Source organism: Megascapheus bottae, chromosome 5 (genome assembly GCF_031878675.1).
Source record: "Megascapheus bottae isolate mThoBot1 chromosome 5, mThoBot2.hap1, whole genome shotgun sequence".
Taxonomy (NCBI): Eukaryota; Metazoa; Chordata; class Mammalia; order Rodentia; family Geomyidae; genus Megascapheus; species Megascapheus bottae.
The window spans coordinates 59,806,770-59,823,633 of NC_143513.1; the positions used below are offsets into that span (position 1 = coordinate 59,806,770).

A 16,864-nucleotide genomic window follows, 5' to 3' on the forward strand; every position below is an offset into this window, starting at 1 on the left:
TCCTCATTCCCTCCCTGGCTGTCTCTCTCATTCCCTCCCTTCCTTCTCTCCTTCCTTTCTCACTTTCCTTCTATCTTTTTCTTTTTTTCCAGGCCAGGTCTTCACTTGTGTGTAGCCCAGGCTGGGTGCAAACAAAATCTTTCCACCTTTACCCCCAGAGTAGCTGGGATGGCAGGTTTATGCAAGCCCAGACACATTTTGTTGTTCTTTGCTATTTTGCTTTTGTGTGTGTGTGTGTGTGTGTGTGTGTGTGTGTGTGTGTGTGTGTGTGTGTGAGAGAGAGAGGGGGGGGAGGGAGGGAGGGAGGGAGAGGGAGAGGGAGAGGGAGACTGGAAATTGAACTTAGGACCTTAGTTTGCTAAGCAGGCACTCTTATCACTTGATGTACACTTTTAGTCAGCTTTTGCATTGCTAACTTTTGAAATAGTGTCTCACTGAAATTTGCTGGGATCCTTTTATTTGTGATTCCCTATGACCAGCAAGCATCACTTCACCTAGTTGTACTTCTATAACTAACATAAATGTAGTTGTATACCACCATGCTCAGCCATTGTTTGAGATGGAGTCTTTAGAGCTTCTTTTTTGCCCCAGATGGCCTGGAACGGAGATCTTTCTGTCTCTACCTCCCAAATAGTTAAGGTGACCTGATTTAGTCCACTCATCCATTTCTACTCCACATTCTTATTAGCAGAATTATTCTACATATCAACAGATTTATAAATGTAATTTTTTTAATTAAAGAATTTATTAACATTGATTTTTACATCATATTTCTAATGACGTGTTTAACAAACAGGTATTCAAGAAGGGAATCTCTATATACAATCACTGGCACTTAGATTTTAGAACATAATCAAAATTAGGATGAGGGTTTGTATGTCATAGATACATAATAATCTATGTAATAAAATATTATGTCTATATATTTGTAATTTTGATTTTTAAATATCAGGAATGCTAAAAAATATTCCATGGGCTTATTTCACATAGAAACAGGATAATTCAAAACATAAAATTTAAACCTCATTATTTTAGGTCATTCACTGTCTTAAGATAGATATGTACTTATTGTAGAAATTCATTCTTACATATGCATGTGAAATTACAGCTTGAGAAAATACTTCCTAAGATTTCTTCTAATCTGAATCTTTTCCACTATATACAGATTGATAGTTCTAATTCTATATGTTTAATACTCTATGAAAGTAAGTTGGCTTGAAGAAGTTAGAAATGGTAAATTCCATTGTAAACCTGTTTTTCCATTCATACTGGCTCTCAAAACTAACTTAGTTGGATTTGCACATGTTCAATTCCTCAAAATTTCTTGTTTCTTATTCTATAAATGATACTTGGGAACATGTATATAATAGTAGTCTTTAATTGTATACTTTAGTAAAAGTTTAGGAATTTATTTATACAAGTATCTTTTAAATCTCATCCGAGCTTTAAACACAAGAAGTATTTCTTTTGAATTTTAATTTTCATGTGAAAAAGACAATCGCATGTGTTCACTAGTTGACTTTACAGGTTCACTGGTCAATATCCTACCTTGGTGAGTAATACATGACATAAATAACTATCCTTACTTAATGATTTGAACCATGACCTTCCCAATCTCAGCCTGAGCCACAGGCATCTAGCTCTAAATATTTCTGAAGTTCCATTTTCTTCAGCTGTGTGGATTGTCATTTCTACTAGTACAAGTCATGCCACCAAATAACATTAGCATTTCTACAAGACACAAAAAAAATCACCTTTTGGCCTCTGGATTTAGCTTTGTTCCCATAACACTCTGTAAGCACCCTACACTCTAGATATACTGAAGTAACTGAAGTTTGCAAGATATCATGTGGTCACTCCCCTTTTGATTCCAAGACTTGCTTTGAAAACTTACCCCCCTCCTTAGTACGCACCAATGAGAGACAAAGGTGAGCAATATAGGGCTGACCCTTGAGGAGGACCTAGTAGACGATTACAAACTTGTGGTGCAATTGGGTCATATTCATGCCTCTTTCCTAAGGGCAGTGACAGCAAAAATACCAGGCCTTTGAGATACTCATTTCATTCAAGCATAGGGCATCCTAGTTCTGCAAATTGCAGAGATTGGGATGGGGGTTTTATAATATACTCCTGTTGTTTATTATTCTGTGACTACAATTTGATAGAACAAGCATTTGGCAATGTGCTACTGTAAAGTATGTGCTGTGATGAAAGTACGAATAAGTCAACTTCCCTTATTCTGGCCTGTATGTCACTGTGGTGGAGCAAATGTGTGAGACAAACAGTGGATGAAAGTAAGGCTGAAATTTGCTGAAAATGTGAAACTAGTTGTAGTATGTATGGTATGAATGCAAGCTAAATTAGCTTATGCTGTTACAGAGAAAACTACAAACATGTATTTGTCTGGGGGGCGGGGAGAGGGATTGAAGAAGTATAATACTTTTCCTCACCCATTTTGAAGGACCACAGCCAACACCTCCAAAGTTAACAGGACAAAACAATATAACAAATGTGTTTAACCAAAGTTTGACAAAGGAGTCTCCAGAAATAAAAATTCAAAGACCCAGGGAAGAATGAACCAACAATGTAGAAATGTGACTGGACAAGACTACGTTCTCATGGTAACAGACAGAGAGGAACCCAGCAAGGCCTGGGTGTTTAGACTCTAAGTGGCATTCCTTTACTTGGCGGATCCACAGAGAAGGTCTTTAATAGAGAAGTGGGAGGAGAGAGACTGACATTGTTAACTTTTATTGCTTGCTGTGAGGGAGAGTAGGTTTCCTATGTATGACATCCCTTGGGGAAGGGAAATTCTTTTTTTTCTACAATTTGCTTGGTTTTGGTGGAAAAGAGGGCAAAGGCAAAAGGATGGAAGGTATTTCTGTTTTCCTTCTTACAGTACTCAGATCAAGGAGGTGCCATACTTTGGGGGGGGTACTGTGTTCTGATCCCCAATATAAGAAAAGTAAAATTTTTAGCAACATTCTGCCTAGTGCTCAGAATTCTAAATATATTCTGGTTTGTAGACTAGGAAAACGTGTAATTGGTTTATTTATTTCGTTTTGCCAGCCCTACGGCTTGAACTTAGAACCTGGGCGCTATCCTTGAGCCTTTTGTTACTTTAAAGCCAGAACTCTACCACTTGAGCTACAGCGCCACTTTATGGCTTTTTCTGAGTAGTTTATTCGAGATAAGACTTAAGAGCTTTCCTGCCTCAGCCAGCTTCAAACTGATCCTCAGATCTCAGCCTCCTAAGTAGCTAAGCGCCCAGCTTGCACTTGCTTTTCCCCCACCCCCGCTTTTTTAACATCTAAAACACATTAACTTATCTACTGACAGAAAACCCCTAAATGTCATTTGATAAAATGATTTATAAAAGAGGGCTGGGAATTTGGCCTAGTGGTTAAAGTGCTTGCCTAGCATGCATGAAGATCCGGGTTCGATTCCTTGGTACCACATACATACAAAAAAGCTGGAAGTGGTGCTGAGGCTCAAGTGGTAGAGCTCTAGCCTTGAGAAAGTCCAAGGACAGTGCTCAGGCCCTGAGCTCAAGCCCAGGACTGGCAAAAAAAAAAAAAAAAAAAAAAAGATTTATAAAAGAAACACAACTTCTCACGCAGCATACTAGCAGCCAACAACAAAAGGCTCGTTATTGTTTTGTTTCAGGTAAATGGTAGTGAAGCCAAAACTATCTCATTTACATTTAAAAAAAAAAGCTAAGATTGATAGCTAGAAAAGTTGGAAGGTAAGTAAATACACATCTTGTGGAGATTTCTTTGGGCAAACCAAAGGGTGGGGGGGGGGAGTTGACAGAACAGGAGGTAAATAACTTCGGTCCTCCAAATCTTGATTTATCGGCCAGACTCCCTGATGGGGGTGACAGGGGCCCAAGTCCTATCAGGTGGCTACCCACTCCACCCAAATCCCGAGGGGGAAGCGGGCAGTGGAGGATAGAGGAATCGACTCCAAGGCAAACGGGGCAGCGCCTCAGTTTCCCTCCCCAGAGAGCCGGGTGGATGGTGGGACCTGTTGCCTGGGCGGAGCGGGGAGAGTGGCCGCCCCCGGCCCGGCTGGGGAGGGAACCTGGGACCTGAGGCTGTGTCGCTTATTCCGCAGGGAGTTCCCTCCGGGCCACCTGGCCGGCCCTCCTGGGTGTGATCAACCTCAATGGCAGCGGGTCGTGCCGGGGCCGAGGCCACGTGATGGCGCCACGAACGCCACTCGCGGGGGCCTCCCAGGAGCGAGCGCTGGGCCGGCGGCCCGCCAGCGTTCCCGCCGCGCCCGCGTCCCCGGCTGAGGCGCGAGCGGCGCCTCGGGGCCGGTGAATCATCCCGGCGGGCGGCCGACACGGGGAGCCGCGGTGGCTGCGGCGGCGGCGGAGAGCGGCGCTGGAAAATGGCTGAAGCGGCCACGGGCTTTCTGGAGCTGCTCAAGTCCTGCATCGTTTGGTCTTGGACGTATCTGTGGACCGTGTGGTTCTTCCTGGTGCTCTTCCTGGTCTACGTGCTGCGGGTGCCATTGAAAATCAACGACAATCTGAGCACAGGTGAGGCCCCGGCCCGCCGCGGGGCGCCCCGAGCCCGCCCCTCCCCCAGCTCCGGAAAGTTAGTGCAACTCTCTCGCGCGCGCCGCCCCCCCTCCCTGTCCAGGCCGGCGGGGGCGGCAGCGCGGGGGCGCGTCCGCTCCGGGAGGGGAGGGGGGCGCGTGTGCGCGTGCGCTCGCGCGCTCGCTCGGGGACGCGCCTGGGCCCGCGGACGCCCCAGGCGCCTCAGGTGGCGGCGGCGGCGGCACGGGGAGAAGCCGCCGTCCTCTCCACGCGGCGTCCGGGTGGCCTCACGCGCTGGCCTTCTCGGGCCCCGGGGGTGGAGGCGGATGAGGACCGGGGATCGGGAGTTGGGGGAGACCTCGGAGGAGAACCCCGCTGGGGCTCTTCCTCCTCCTCCTCCTCTCAGCGTTGGGTGGGCGGCGCACCCTCCCGGTCTGGTCCGGGCGGTGTCCCGGGCCTGTGCGGCTAGGGGTGGGGGGCAGCCAGATGTCGTGGCGAGGACTCCGCGACGTGTCAGGTCGCCAAACGCCAGGTGTCAGGAATTCCGGGTGTGGGGGGAGGCGCCGGAAGTCTTCAAACAACCTCCGTGGGCTCCGTGACCCCCTAAAAGCTGGGTGGGCTAGACCCCCGCGGTCACCGGCCCCGGGTCCCCCCGAAACTCGCCGCCGATCCCTCCACACTCGGTCCCAGGGCATGGGAGAAATCTCCCGCCAGCCGCCGCTCTCTGCCTGGGCACACACCCCGTGCCAAGGGAGGGTCACCTCCCCTCCCTGGTGCGCATAATTGTAGACTCAAGGTACTTAGACCTAACTCCCTTTAAACAGAATGGGTTCCTCGTGATATCTGCATACATGCATATAATATAGAGATTTGAAAAATCTATTTCTCAGTAATTCGGGAAATCTTTTGAGTCCTGAATTACAGATTTTATGATATATAATGATGACATACATAATTGTATAGAATATACATAACAAGTATATATTATGTACTAATATGTATTATAGCATTTAATAGAATGTAGAGGGGAGGAGAGATACTCATATTTACATATTCATGTGTATTTCTTAGTGTGTCATTCGCATACCTTGAGAAAGCAGGTCTGCAAATGGGTTTTCCTGTGGCATAATGGCTAAAATGTTCTCGTTTTGTGCTTTTAAGGCATTAAAGTTAATCACTTTAATTGGAACTTTTTACCTACTTAAACTTAACTCAGGTTTGTTTGATATTATCCCTTGGACACAATCCCCAGGAGCCAGGTAGGATTCCATCTTCTGAACTATCTCATTATTCCAAGGATAATGGCTTTCTGGCTTTTCATGTTTTAGGGTGTGGTGGCCGTTTATTATTCCATTGTCTTTCCTGCTTCAGTCAACTAGATCTTTATAATACTTTGTTCTCCTGAAGTCACACACTATTAAGAAGCTGTTTGAGAGGTATTGCTCAAGTGGTAGAGAACCTGCCTACCAAGCACAAGGTCCTGAGTTCAAACACTAGTACCAAACATAAATACATATTTAAAAAGTCGTTTGAACATGTGTATATATTTATTGGTAAGTACATTGGATTTTTTCCACAGAAAATTGTATGATTAAAAATTTGTGGATATTTCTCGCTACACATTTACAATTTTTATTTCAAGATTTGTGTCTGTATACTACAAGTGCTTAAAATAAGTCACTCATCTGTACATACTTACTCATAAGATCACATCCCAGAATGGGCAGGAAGCATAGTGCCTTATTAGGAAAAGCTATAGTTTTTAACATAAAGCATTAGATCTTCTCCAGCAGCATTGAAGCTAGCGGGTCTCACAGCATTGTCAGTTTGTGTAGGACCATTTCTTACTTGGGCTCTTAAGAGGTAAGACTGTTTGAAGATGAACAGGCCATCCAGGCTGCACTTCCTTGGACACATGACAGGGTGAACCTGTGGTTCCTTCCCGATGATGCTCCACATCTGCTTTCCATGTGGTTTTCTGTACATCTTAGAAAGGAGAAGCACACAGAATATTCTCCTCTCCGTTCTTCCTATGAGAATATAGTGTAGGAAGGGGGACTTTAGCATCAAATTTGTGAAATTAAGGCAATAAACTAACTCAGTAGCAGATAGAGTCCTTTCTGCTTTGCTTTTAAGCAAAAAGTGTGAAGTTCTATTAAGAAATCTGACAAAAGATTGCCTGTTAATTCCCTCTTGTCTTTGCCAGTTCTCCATCCTCTGGAAATAAGTTCCCTATTAATTTATATGGGAGAAGACTGGGAAATTTACATGGTAGTGTCCCCTATAGGTAAAATAAGAATGGCTATTCTTGCAGGGACATGGAAAAGAGTTCTAATAGAACTAGTTCTGGGACTTGAATTCAGGGCCTAGGCACTGCTTTTGAGCATTTTTTTTTGGGGGGGGGTGTGGAGTGGGGGGTGGGTCATGGGGCTTGAACTCTGGCCTGGGTGCTGTCCTTGAGCTCTACAGCTCAAACCTACCACCCTACCCTTGAGCCACAGCCCCATTTCCCATTTTCTAATGAGTAATTGGAGATGAGTCTCTCAGCTTTGTATTTTCTGGGCTGGCTTTGAACCAATCCTCAGATCTCAGCCTCCAGAGTAGCCAGGATTATAGGCGTGAGCCTGTAGGCTCTAGCCTGTAGGCTAGAGCTCTACCACTTGAGCCACAGTACCACTTCCAGCTTTTTCTGTGTATGTGGTTCCAAGGAATTGAACCCAGGGCTCGATACGCCACACTCATGGCCCACTAGTTACGTTCTTTAGCCCAGGGGGTGAGATGTGTTCTTTCTGTGATGAAGCATGTGTTTCTCTGGAGAAGCTGTTGAGTCTAGAACTGCTTTTATGGAAGCTGCAAGTGGCACAGGCCTCCCTGTGAAGTAGTCAGAGGTCTAGTATCCTATGACATATCCTGTCCGCTCCTGTGGGAACCAGAATCTGGTGGGAAAAAAAAAATGTTCTGTGTTGCTTTTGGATAACTCTTTGGTAGGTTCCCCTCAATATTCTGATCACCTGTGGCATTTTTAGTGTTTTTTAACTTCATTTGGTTGTCTTTATGGCAAATGTGCTTAAGTAGATTTTTAATTTTTTTTTCTTGAATCCTTCTTATGCTTAGGGTGTTGTGACAGGTGCTATGAGGAGAAAGATGTACAAGTTTGTATGACTCAGGCTTAAGGAGTTTTGTAATGTGAATACAGCTTCCAATAATGGAAGTTGATGGTTGTGTCCTCTGAACTGAGCTTCAAGAGAGTGAGAATTGTCATTCTGACTTTGGGTGCTGAAAGTAGATCTAAACAGAGGTACAGATGTGTGAGTGCAGGTTAGATTCAGGGAACCATAAATCATGTGAGGATCTTAATGTTCAGCCATACCTTTTAAATATCTTGTCTCATGTGAACTTTTCCCAGCAAGAATGAGTCTGTTTATATCCCTTACTGTTGTGCTCATGTGTGGATTAAGGGTAGTTCAAAATCAAACTGTTTACCTGGAAATAGAATCTTCCTGGGAAGATTTTAACTGTGATCCCTTGATTTCAGCCTCCTGAGTAACTGGGATTATAGATATGAGGCACAAGTTCCTGTATTAAGGTGAATTTTTATGGGAAAGATGCTACATTTATGAATGAGGATGAGAACTTCCAAACTTTTGGAAAAGATTTTCTCTAGTTCACTCTGAAGAGTGTGAGAGTAAGGGCTGGCTTTTTCATGTTTGTATTTCTACCTTGTATGTGGTTGCCCTCAGTGGTGGCACGTGAAAATATATCATGCACGACTCAGATTGGGTGTCTTCAGGGATTTCCAATATTGATGGCAATTTGGTCTTTTCATTTCCTTAAAGGTTTTTCATTCTATTAATTTGGAGTGGTATTGTTGGAACTCAGCTTTTAAGACAAAGCTTGTTATTTTTTTCTTATGTCTGAAACTTAGAGATTGTAGAGGTAATCTAGCAAAAGTTTAAAGACAAGGGAGAAAGTATAGTGACAGGAAGTGGTTGCTACTCCCCAGGAAACACTAAGAAGACTATGTAATATAAACATCACCATGGGGAGTGTCAAAACTGCTGTCTAGATGTGCATTTGGAAGTGCAATATCTACATCGATGCCTTTAATAGACCATCCTTGTTTTTCCATGTGATGATAAAATGAGTCCCTAGACTAGAATGAGATAGGAGATGGTCTCGTGAATAAGAAAGTGTTTCTCTTTTCCTTTTGTCCTTGAGAGAAATGATCTTGCCCTGTATCCTGAGTGCTGTGATTACAAGCATTCACCACCATGCCTGGCTGAGAAAGTGTTTTTTTTTAGACCATAAAATACAATTTAAATCCAAAGCATTATAGTAGCTTGCTTTCCCTACAGGGAGTTGGCTCTTACAGTGAAATGACAGGTGAAGATATATAATGGGAGCAGTTACACTGGATAAGGGTTACTGATTGTTAGAACCTTGGAACCACCCTGCTGTATATGTGTTGTACACATGAAATAATCTCTCCCTTCATCCTTATTATTGTGTTTGTGCTGTGTCAGTGTGAAGATACTTATAAAGGACTGCTTTCTAGAAGATTGAAAACATGTTGGTTTTTTTTTTTTTTGGTGAGGGTGATATTGAGGTTTGAACTCAAGACTTCGTGCCTGCTAGACAGGTGCTCTACCACTTGAAGCATACTTTTACCTCTTTTTGCTTTAGTTATTTTTCGAAGTAGGAGTTTGTATTTTCGCCTGGGTCCTATTATGAGCTAAATCTATCTGCTGTCTCTGTCATAGCTGGGACTGCAGGCATGCACTAACATGATCAACTTATCAGTTGAGCTTGGGGTGGGGTGGGGATTGTCACTAACTTAATCCCTTAGTTGGCCTCAATCCATAGTCCTCCTGCTCTTTGCCTCTCAAGTAGCTGGGATTACTGGCAGGAACTACTGGCACCCTAGATGTTACATTGTAGCAGGACAGTTGCTCATGTATTATGCTTACCCATCATTTAAAGATAGCAGACATTCCTGTACTACTGTGCTAAAATAAGAAACTGACATACTCAGTTAGCTCTTAAGTATTTGTTGGCTGTGGTCATGGCCAGAGCAATCACTGTTCAAATGCAGTTAATAAATACTTTAGCAAAACAAGATAACATTTATCTGAGATAGTATTATTTTTCCCCTCTGATTTCTGGGAAATTGTGTGCTAGATACTATCTGTGGAAAACTTTAACTTTGGTTCCCAAGTTAGATTTAGCTCTCCAAATGTAACAAAAGATCTTTTAAATAAGCTTATAGAGTGACATAACTTAGAAGGAATCTCTTAGGTTGTGAGCAAGTCCTATCTATGTTATTATAAAACAGTTTAACGGAGTGGGGCAGGAGTTTGGCCTAGTGGTAGAGTGCTTGCCTAGCATGCATGAAGACCCGGGCTCCATCCCTCGGCACCACATACATAGAAAAAAGCCTTGAGAAAAGTTCAAGGACAGTGCTTGGGCCCTGAGATCAAGCCCCACAACTGGCAAAAAAAAAAAAAAAAAAGTTTATCAGGGCCGGAAGTTTTGCCTAGTGGTAGAGTGCTTGCCTAGCATGCACAAAGACCCAAGTTCAATTTCTCGGTACTGCATACATAGAAAAAGCCAGAAGTGGTGCTGAGGTTCAAGTGGTAGAACTCTAGCCTTGAGAAAGTCCAGGGACAGTGCTTACGCCCTGAGCTAAAGCCCAGGACAGGCAAAAAAAAAAAAAAAAAAAAGGTTTAACAGTGGCACCAATGGCAGTAAAGACACTAAAGCATAACACAAAAGCATAGAGGTAGACTTTCAACATGAATAGTTTGGACTTACGGATTTACGTATAATCTAGAGTTGGGAACATATTTTTGGTTTTGTTTTTAACTTAGTTGCAATGCCATTTTGATGTATTACTAGTAAATTGCTTACAGTTTTCCAACTTCTGCTCTTCTTGCTTCCGGAGTAAGAAGACAATTTATGTCTCTTCCAAATTCCTTTCTTGTTTGATAGTCACTGCTTATTGTGTATCCCTCATGCTGTTTTGCTGCTTTGCTGTTCATTATACCTGGTTGATTCAATTGATTCCCTTTTTATGTTATTTATTTAGAATTGTCAAGGATCACATACAAGAGTCAGGAGCATAGCCTAGTGGTAAGTTGCTTGTCTCACATGCACAAAGCCCTGGGTTCAATTCCTCGGACCACATACACAGAAAAAGCTGGAAGTGTAGTTGTGGCTCAAGTGGCAGAGCAGTAGCCTGGACAGTGTCCAAGCCCTGAGTTCAAACCTCAGGACTGGCAAAAAAAAAAAAAAAAGGAATCGGTTTGACCTGGTTTTTATTTTTATTTTGTCCACAATGTGTGTGTGTGTGTGTGTGTGTGTGTGTGTGTGTGTGTGTGTATGTATGTGTGTGTATGTGTACATGCATGTACATGGGTGTATGTGCATCTGTGTGTATACAATTGCCTTCCATAATTGGAATTTTATTTAAAACAAGATGAAATAAATCTTTTTTTCCCATTTTGGTTTGGGCAGAATTTTTTGCTTAGCAAAAAGTATTAACATTTCAGAAATGTAACAAAATACTTTTTTATTATTATGAAGGTAATGTACAGAGGAGTTAGTTACATAAGTCATGTAATGGCTACATTTCCTCCTCTTCCTCCTCTTCTTCCTCCTTCCCCTCCCCCCCTCCACCCTCCTACTCTTCTTTTTTCTTCTCTTTTTGCCAGTACTGGGGCTTGAACTCCTAGCCTGGGTACTGTCCCTGAGTCTCTCTGTGCTCAATACTAACATTCTACCTATTGAGTCACAACAATACCGCTGGCATTTTCTGTTTATGTGGTACTGAGGAATTGAACCCAGGGCTTCATGCATGCTAAGTAAGTACTCTACCACTAAGATACAGCCTGAGTACATTCGCAACCTGAGTACATTTCTTTTTGAATAGTGTCACCTCTTCCCTTGTTTTCTTCCCAGTTTTTCCCTCCCAACCCCCCATTGCACTCTTATTTATGAATGTCCTAACAGAAAATAGATTATACACCCAAAGTAATTAAGAATTTAATAAAAGGACTATTTACAAAGCTGTGGACAGAGTAACAGTAAAGAATAATTTATTGATAAGAAAGGATCATTGAGAGATCATGCTCAGCTAGAGAGTCATAGCTTCATCTCTTATCTTCCTTCTAATGCAGCTCATTTTCCTTATGGATCTGTACTGTGCCAAGCTTATAATAATCTTTATCTGTTCTCTGCATGTAATTAGGTAGAAAATCTTGTCAAAAATTATAATGTCTCAGAACTGTACCTTCACTTTCTACAGCTTTCTTTATTTCATCCCTTATAATCTTATTATGGTAATCTGCCAGCTGATCTTCCTGCCTCTAATCTTTCCTACAACCAGGGTATTGCTTTCAAATCTTTACTCTCCTTGTTGCCTAGCAAATGAGGTGCAGATATCAAATTCTAGTTGTAGTAGGCCTCTGTTTTTTGCTCAGTGGAACTTTTAAGCTTCAGGCTTAGTTACTTTCCTTCATACTTCATGCTTCAGGGTGTTCTTTACCTCATACAACATTTTCATCACATTCATATGTTCATATTTTATTTTTGGAGATACTGGAGTTTGAATTCAGAGCCTTGTACTTGTTAAGCAGGGGCTCTACTATTTAACACACATCTCCTGCATTTTTTTCTTTTTGGTGCTATTTTTCAGATAGGAGTTCAAGTTTTTGTCTGGGCTGGGTTTGGATGCTAGATGTGGATTCTACCTATTCCTTCCACAAAGCTGGAATTCCAAGTGTACACCATCATATTTGGCTTGCTGCTTAAGATTAAGGTCTTGCTGGGATTTCTTGGAACCTTAATTCTCCTGGACTCTGACTCCATAGAAGCTGGTATTACTGGTTTAATCCATGTAAGTAGCTGCTGCTCCTGTTCTTATCTAAAAAAAAGTCTTCAATTTTGATGTTTATGAAATTCAGATGACTCCATTACATCTACTTTTATGTCATCACAGATTGCCCACATAACCAGTATAAAGCACCCCATTTATTTCTTCATCTTCCTATCCCTTGGTACCTGTGGACCTTCCCTTTTCACTCTAGAGTCTTATTCTGCAACTTGGTGTGTCAATGAGTGTCACCTCCTGGCTTCAGAAGGTGCTGGGTATTTTTCCTAGTTCATTGAATTCTCTTATATAAACTGGTGGTCTTCTATGTGATGTTGGTTCTAAGAAACAACTGATAGTTGGGACAACTATATGAGATTAACCAGCTGATAGAGGGACAACTATAGAGTGTCCCTCTCTCAGTCCTCACTCATTCTCTTAAATGAAAAATTGTACATTCTGGTTTAGTGTATACATCCTTTGCTTTAACAATTACTTTAATATGCTCTACCATTTTCTAAAAAGATGAAATTCTAGTATACCACCTCCCCCGCGCCCCCCTCAACCTTTGAGAATACATTGCTGTTGTGGTCCTTGCATACTTTGAAGTAGGTCCCCCTCCCCCACCAATCCTGGGGCTTGAACTCAGGGCCTAGGCACTGTCCTTGGACACATTTTACTAAATTCTAGTGCTCTGCCATGTGAATCACAGTACCACTTTGGATTTTTCTTTGTATGTGGTAATGTGGCACTGAGGAATTGAACCCAGGGCTTTGTACATGCTAGGAAAGCACTCTACCACTAGGCCATTCTCCTGAACCTTGAAATAAGTTTTTTGTTTAAATTTTGGGGGTAATGTATAGTGGGGTTACAGTTACATTTGCCAGGTAGTAGGTGCATTACTTCTCACACATTGATACTCCTTCTCATGTTTTTGTACCCATTTCTCTCCCCCCCACACCCTCCCAAACATCTTGTTTTCCCTCCTTCCCTTTCCTATTTCAAATAAATAGGGCCAGGAGTTTGGCCACAAAGACCTGGGTTTGATTCCTCGGTATCACATACATAGAAAAAAAAAGCCAGAAATGGTTCTGTTGCTCAAGCAGTAGAGCTCTAGCCTTGAGAAAGCCCAAGGACAGTACTCAGGCCCGGAGTTCAAGCCCAAGGACTGGCAAAAAATAAAGACCAATAAATAAATGCATATATAATGTACCATGTAACAAAGTCAGATACAGTAACAATATGAGATTAACCAAAGGCTAAAAAAAGAGAAGAGAAATAACATAGTACACTAAGAACAACAATCACATCCTGTTGCTCCTCTCCTCTCCGGGGCAGCAACACGGGAACGGGGAGGGACACACAGGGCCAGCCTGTAGTCCCCGGGAGCCGAGCGAGATGGTAAGTGTCGAAGACCCAGCCCTCCCCCAATCACCGGGGAAGAAAAAACCACGCTGAGTCAGAAGCAGTGTTAACCATGAAAGCGCATCAGATCTCTCTGCTGATCTCTGCTGATCTCTGATGCTCTCTGATGCTCTCCTCTTTTATTGCGTCAGACAATTAGTTATATACTGTTAGGGTAGGAGAAGGTGGGCACTGAGAAGCTAGCCAATAGGAAGAGGGCCTCTGTGCTACCACTAAGGGTCTGGGTGGGGCTTTCAGGTACTGGGCAGGACAGGTGCAGGAAAGCGTGCAAGACTTGACCTGCTGCGAGACCTGCGAAACTGCAGGGGGTTCAATCGAGTCACGTACACAGAGATGCCTTAAGAGAGGTATGCAAAAGAACCGAATGCCTGGTCAAAGCCCTTTAATTGCAGCTGAGCCAGAATCAGGCCTCAGAGATGGAGGCTAGGCCCCAACAACATCCTAGAGTTCCTTTCATTTAGTCTCATCCTATATGACCTTATGTACCTAGATTGTGAGATATAGTAATCCTTTGCTAGGAGAGTTTTAGATGTGTACTAATTATTACAAATGAGGGAAACCATTGAGCCTATGTTACTTTGAGTCTGGCTTACTTCACTTAATATGATTTTTTTTTCCCCAAATCTATCCATTTCCTTACCAATGGGGCAATGTCATTCTTTCTGATGGCAGCATAGAATTCCGTTGTGTATAAGTACCATATCTTGTTGATCCAGTCATCTACTGAGGGGCATCTGGGTTGGTTCCATATCTTCGCTATGGTAAATAATGCTGCAGTGAACATCGTTGTACTAGTGGCTTCAGTATATCCTTGTTTCTGGACGTTTGGGTAAATGCCAAGTAGTGGGATTGCTGGATCATTGGGGAGCTCTATGTTTGGTCTTTTGAGGAATCACCATACTGCTTTCCACAGTGGTTGAATGTGTTTACACTGCCACCAACAGTGTAGTAGCAATCCCTCCTGGCCACATCCCTGCCAACATTTGTTGTTAGATTTCTTGATCCTGGCCATTCTAACTGGAGTGAGGTGGAATATTAGAGTTGTTTTCATTTGCATTTCTTTTATGATGCCCCCTGAAATAGTTTTTAATGTTTTTTTTTAGAATAAAGATTTCCTCTTGATCAGAGTATACTGCAAAAATGAGAAATTAATTTGATTGATCAGAAATTAGTTGAGCACCACTATGTGAATCTTAGTGATTCCCATAATTTTCTCATTTTGATCACCTGATTGAGGCTATTTCCAAAAGGATTCTGTGCCATGAAGTTATTTGTTTGTTTACTTTTGAGGTTTATAAGTAGTTTTGGAGAAGGATTTTGAAACTCTAAATTCCTCATCAGACTTTACTATATTAACTTAGTCCTTTATGTTAGTGCAAACTATCTGGTTTCCTGTTGTATTTAGTGGACTATAACTTGTTATCGTCACTTTGATACTCAAATTATGTCAGGCTTGGCTTTTTGGAACACCTTCAAACTAATGTCTATATTTTTATTTGATATATCCTTATCTTATTTTGAGGATCTGATTACTTATAATATTCAGTCTTGGTAGTGGTGGTGTGAGTCAGTGGTAGAGTACCAGCTAGTGATTGAAAGCATCAGGTACTGAATTAGAATCTCCATTCTGCACCTTCCTCCTCCCCCGCCCTTCTCCTATTGCAAAGCTAAGTTCTCAACACAGAGTATGCATAGTTCCACTTGGAAGTTGTTTCTCAAGTCCTCAGAGTATGTAGAGTAAGGCAATATATGTATACTTACATATATGAATAAAAATATGTATGCTTATACAAATTATCTATAATCATTGACTCCTTCTTGAAATCATAGTTCACAATGGCTTCTCAACTCTGTCTTTTCTCCAGCAATCATTCCATTTTTATTCTTTTCCATATTTGTTCTTTTTTGACAAATGTGAAGCATAGTTTCTATTATCCTTAATGTATTTGCTCACATGCCCAATCCATCTGTTATGTAATCTGTATCTTTGACCTCCTTGCATCCAGAGAAGTTTAGCTCATGCTTTTTGGACTCTAGAATTCATTCTGTTCAATAGTAGCATTTCTGGGGATCAGGGATATATTTCTCACAGCACTGGCACTGATGCCATCTATTGTCCACCATCACCATTCCCTCCTTCTGATTGGGCTCTAACCCTCTAGGCAGTGCTGCTCCCATGCATGTGCTCTCCTCACTGGACACTGTGTCTCTGTATTGCTTCCATTTTTCCCTATTTGCCCCAGCATAGATGTGTACCTCACTTGGCTCCAAAGGTGGTTTCAGAATGGAATTACCAGAGAAAGGATGAGAAAGAAGAAGGAGACTTAGTCTTATAATTGTGGTCGCCATCCTTTTTCCCTTTTCTTCTTATGTACTTTCATTAATTTAAATAATTTGTCAATTAGTTATTGTTCATCTGTACTTTCAATAGAGATTTTGGCTCAAAAGTCACCTTCTCTGATTAAGCTGTGCCACTGTTCATGACATCCTCCAGTTCTTAAAGTAAAACCAATTGAATTCTATGAATATGTTAGGACTTGAAGAATTGAACCTTGTTGAAAGAGAATGTCTGCTGGGGAAAAGCATTCTGAAAGCAAGCTCCTATTTACATATTTCTCTCTCTCTCTCTCTCTCTCTCTCTCTCTCTCTCTCTCTCTCTCTCTCCCTCCCTCCCTCCCTCCCTCCCTCTCCCTCTCCCTCTCCCTCTCCCTTCCTCCCTCCCTCCCTCCCTCCCTCCCTCCCTCCCTCATGTGAGTGTGTGTGTGTGTGAGAGAGAGAGAGAGAGAGAGAGAGAGAGAGAGAGAGAGAGAGAGAGAAGAGAAAAGAAAAAATGGAAAGTTTGAATAATTTATAAAGGCTTCTCTTATGAAGGAAATAGACATTGCTTAAATGCTTAAAAAAAGAATTTCTGAGAATCCTTTTCCCTTTCTCTGAAAGAGATGATAGATTAAGCAGCCTGTCCCAGTTTGTAAACTTCTACACTAGATTGAAAATTATTCAAGGACAGGACTTGAAGACTTCAGAGC

At 42.2% G+C, this 16,864-nt stretch overlaps 1 protein-coding gene across 5 annotated transcripts in view; it reads left to right on the top strand.

Moving 5' to 3' along the window:
- The first annotated feature begins 4,389 nt into the window (after positions 1 to 4,389).
- The window catches only part of St7 (suppression of tumorigenicity 7), a 204,880-nt gene continuing 192,405 nt past the window's right edge, over positions 4,390 to 16,864 (top strand). For 4 of the 5 annotated variants that reach the window (XM_090333191.1, XM_090333194.1, XM_090333190.1 and 1 more), the window contains exon 1: positions 4,390 to 4,546. In XM_090333191.1, coding sequence (XP_090189317.1) covers positions 4,396 to 4,546 — 151 coding nt within the window. In that variant the 5' untranslated portion in view covers positions 4,390 to 4,395. Of the gene's footprint in view, positions 4,547 to 12,239; positions 12,441 to 16,864 lie in introns of all 5 variants that reach the window. The other variant, XM_090333197.1, reaches the window with a different exon arrangement.